This window comes from Papaver somniferum, chromosome 3 (assembly GCF_003573695.1).
Source record: "Papaver somniferum cultivar HN1 chromosome 3, ASM357369v1, whole genome shotgun sequence".
Lineage (NCBI taxonomy): Eukaryota > Viridiplantae > Streptophyta > Magnoliopsida > Ranunculales > Papaveraceae > Papaver > Papaver somniferum.
Window position 1 is genome coordinate 169,394,060 of NC_039360.1, and position 4,438 is coordinate 169,398,497.

Genomic DNA, 4,438 nt, shown 5'->3' on the forward strand with positions numbered 1-4,438 from the left:
TACGTTTACCATTTTTGCTGGATTCTCCGTGCCTTTTCTTTGACGCAGCATTATCGTCCAGGACATGAGCTTTGTTGACATGTCTTTGCTCAGCATCAGGCTCTTGTCTTGCAGCACAGAAGTTCCTCCACCTGGATCTTTTTCCCCAGCTCCACCATGGTGATTTCACGATTCTTGTGTCGCAGCCTCCTCTTGTACTCGTTCCATGTGGGTGGTAGCTTTTCAATCACTGCAGATACTTGTAGAGATTCATCAATATGCATGCCTTCAGCAAGAATTTCGTTGATGAGTAGCTGGAGTTCGACGAATTGTTCTACAACATGCTTTTCATCAGTCATCTTATATTCCAGGAACCTAGCCACCAAGAACTTCTTGCTTCCAGCAGCTTCAGCAAGATATTTTTCTTCTAGGGCTTCCCATAAATCAAAAGCAGTAAAATTCTCTTTTGCATTATAAAAGTCGTACAAGGAGTCATCCAGACAGTTAAGAATATGGTTTTTGCACATGTAATTTTTCCTAGTCCACCTATCCAGTCTATCTTCATAACCACGGTCATGAAGCCTTCTTGAGGGTCTCTCTAAGGCAACTTCATCTAGCCTTTGGTCTTTTAAGAAGAATAACATTTTGGACTGCCATCGTTTAAAGTCTTTGCCACTAAACTTTGGGGGTTTGTCTACAGTACTCTTTCCCATGTTGTTACAAAATATAGTAAAGACGATATTGCCTTTAGATTGTTGGGTATATTACTAATAAAGTAACTGAGAAGAAGATACTTAGCTCAAAATAATGTTGCTGATGTTGCTGCACAGAAAATGTAGAGGCACGTAAACTACGCTGTCCTAAAGGCAATATCGCCTGCCACTCCTCTGAGATGCTACAGCAGTTGGCGAGTCACCTCCAGGATACAACTACAGTTAGTACCCCTCAATGTAGCATACAATGAGGGTACCCTTAGAGCTTGGCAGAACTTAAAACAGTAGAAGAGATGTTTACAGAAAAACTGAGGGAGAGTAGAAGAGATATTTCTCTGTGGTATATCTTTTCTGAGATTACAACTACTCTCTTATATAGTGTTTGTGTAGTTACAAACAAGAAAGAAAACCCATGCGTATGACAGAAAAACTGGTTATGTTGGGTTAAAGATAGTGCAACAAAAGTTGTTTTGTCAGGCATGGAGCAGTGTGTTGCTGCCAAGCCAAATACGTACATACAAGGGAGCCAGGACAAAACACGTACAAACAAAGAAGCCAAGACAAGCACGTTCAGACAAAGAAGTCAGGACAAAACTCGTGCAGACAAAGAAGAGATTCTTCTACTTGTGTGGAAAACACGTACCAAAAATTTCAGCAAAAAGATAGGATCTAATACACCCACACCCACACCCACACCCACACCCGAACCCGAACCCGAGCCCGAGCCCGACCCGACCGACCGGACGGACGGACGGCGGCGTGCTTCTGTGCGAAGCACCGCGCGTACGGGAAAGGCAACCTTGCCCTAGTCTAAGCCTCCCCCCCAAGCACAAAAGTCTAATGACCCAAGGGTCATGCCCTTATAGCCAACTCTATGGTATTTATGTCTAAAACTCTTTAGATTTTAGTCAATGTGGGACTATTGTTTTATCTATTCAAAAGAAAAAACAATCAATGGGCAATAGGTCTAGGGATCAAAACATAGTCCATGGAAAAATTGGTAATTTTAAAGCGTTTTTTCTAACAACTAACACGGAAATATAGCAATTTAGCATAATTATAAGCCAACGGTAATTCAAAATTGTCAACTGAGTTGTGTTCAGAGAAATTCATTCTTCTCTAGTTTTTGTAGCCTGAAAGTCGAAATGAAACTTACCAGTTTATATGATTTTAGAGATCTCGTTCTTCCATTAGCTAGCTCTGCTTTCTGTTTCCCCTCCAGATCTTGCTCTTTCATCCGAAGCCATTAGTTTTGTTTTATCTTCTCCTAATGCTTTCAAAGACACTAAGGTGTTCCTATGAGGCTCCCCAAATTGAAAATTCTCACCAAAATTCACAAGCATTCTGGGAGATGAAGCTTTTGGAGCATAACGAAAGACTCTATTATCCCGATAATCATAGCATAGAAGCCCACCACTCTTTGTAAAGGTGATCGGTCTGACATCGATATGATGATCACTGAACTCTTTATTCCAAATGACATCATGATTATTTATGTTCTTCTTAAAGAACCATAGGTCCCAACCATGGTCATTGGTATAACATGCACATAAAAAATCACCTAAAACCCGCATTCTAACAGTAGAAGGCGGATTACCAGCTTGTGGTGGTGATGGAATTATGCGAACTTCTTCATCAGCCAAATCCAAGGAAAAAATGGTTCCCTGAATTACCCAATAAATAGATCCATTCAAAAACACAGCATTATTTTGTCTCGTAGATATCAAATCATAGTCCATCTTTCCCACATTTCTCCATCCAATGCCACTGCCAATAGTGTATGTCTGAATAATTCCAAAATTTGGGTCTCTCTTTGAGCTACAGATGCTAACAACCTTGTACTCATTGGTTGAAGGAATGTATCCAAACCCAGTTAAGAATTGTTTTCCTTCGACTTTTGGAAATAGAATAAACTCTCTAGTGATGGGATTACAGATATAAGCAGGTTGATAAATATTATCATAGCAAGCATTGAAACAAATCAAGCGATTACATGAACCAAGAATATAGAGATTCTGAAATGGATGTCTTAAATTGATTCTTGTTGGTCTACTGAAACTGTTCAAATTCTCATCATACTCAGTAAAATAATATTGTTTTCCATAATGAGAATATATGAAGCTCAACTTACCAGAATCAAGAGCGTTGAGATGATTCAAGTGCATTTGCGACAAGGATGGATGTTGAATACAATTTTTCCAAAATTTGGATACCAATTTGCATTCTAAAACAACTTCGGTTAGTAAACGAGATAAAATTTCTAACATAATCTCTAATGGGAGCATATTAAAGTTCCCCATTGGAACCCCCTTGGTAAGAACAATATGCAATTTGGAGAGTAGTAATGGCAGAAGAGAGTAAGCTAATTAGGGTTTATGAGGAGAAAGGGAAGATTGGACGCGGAGATTGAAGAGTGGCTGACGATGCTGAGAGAGTTGGGGTTTTCAAGGAGAAAGGACGGTTTGGATGACTGATTGTGAAAATTTGTTGTCCTTGACTCCTTGTTATAGCAAGGTCTATCTATGAAATGAGGGACTAGTTTGAGAAGGGAAATTTTGACCATAAGAGAACAAAACCAGGGACCAAGAGGTTGATGTTTAGTTGTTTGGAGAAACGGCTGAATATGTTCCTTCATATCATCAATTTTTCTTCTTTCTTCTGGAATTTCGTTCACATTAAGGGAAATGTTATTTCCAGAGGAAACGACATGATCTTTCCTTGGACGATTCTTGTTAAGACTCTTATTATGCTTTAGAGCATTTGAGGAACTCATTGAACTGACCTTCCTGGCAATGTAGTCAATTTCGGACATCTCGGCCGGAATTCCGGCGGAATTGCCGTTTTCGGATCTCTAGAAAACGAAACACAAGATTTCGCTTAGACGGAAAAGGACCGGAAAACTCGGTTTGACTCGGCCGAGATGATCCGAAACGAGTCACCGAGATAAGGTTATTTGGTAAACTGATCCCAAGCGCAAGGAGCTTGGTGATGGGTTTGAGTCCGAGATGGGAATATATTGAACGGGTTTTTGCTGCCATTGAACCGAGCTTGGTTTGCTGGCATGGCAGAGATGACATTGATGGCATTTGCAGCTGCCATTAGTGATCGATTGCTGCTGATGGAGAGCTCGTGATGATGATGTCGGAGACTAGGCGGGGAAGTGATGATGCTGCCATCGGCAGTGATGATGCTGTTACTGGTGATGATCATAATCTCGGTGATCAATGGTGATGAAGTTTATTCGCACTGAACTCGAGTTCGTGTATATACTAGTGGATCGTTGGAGGAAATATAAGACGTGGGTTGCTGCGTGTATTGGCAGTAGACGATGAACACAGATCATCAGAGAGAGTATGTCTGAGTTTAGAGAAAATATGATGGTGACAGGAGCTTCTGCCATTTGCGGGTGAGAAATGATGATGTCATTGGCCTGTCCAACACGTACAAATCAGAAAAGGAATAAGGCGAGCACCTGATCGTATGGAGATGGACCGTTCTGCAGTAGTTCTGACGCTTGTTGGAGGAAGGTGATGATCTGGTATATTGCGGAGCATCAAAGCTGGATAGATCTACGGTACAGATGAAGACACAAGGGTATCCTCAAAGGATTGAATGGATGAGGAGACGTGTATACATTTTTAAGATGCAATCCAATACACCAAACCGGATCCTAGATAAACTCAACTAACTTTCCTTCTCTAGGATCAGTGTTTGATAGCATTTGTTTTCACTTTTAAATAATGATC

General features: G+C 40.7%; 1 protein-coding gene across 1 annotated transcript; it reads right to left on the reverse strand.

Moving 5' to 3' along the window:
• Window positions 1-1,882: 1,882 nt before the first annotated feature.
• LOC113360331 (F-box/kelch-repeat protein At3g23880-like) lies at window positions 1,883-2,857 on the reverse strand. The gene has a single exon (XM_026603850.1). The coding sequence runs from the start codon at window positions 2,855-2,857 to the stop codon at window positions 1,883-1,885; it is 975 nt and encodes a 324-aa protein (XP_026459635.1).
• Window positions 2,858-4,438: the final 1,581 nt, after the last annotated feature.

Bases quoted from the DNA above. Each gene is read 5' to 3' on its own strand.
- LOC113360331 (XM_026603850.1), bottom strand. From the start codon at position 2,857: ATGCACTTGAATCATCTCAACGCTCTTGATTCTGGTAAGTTGAGCTTC.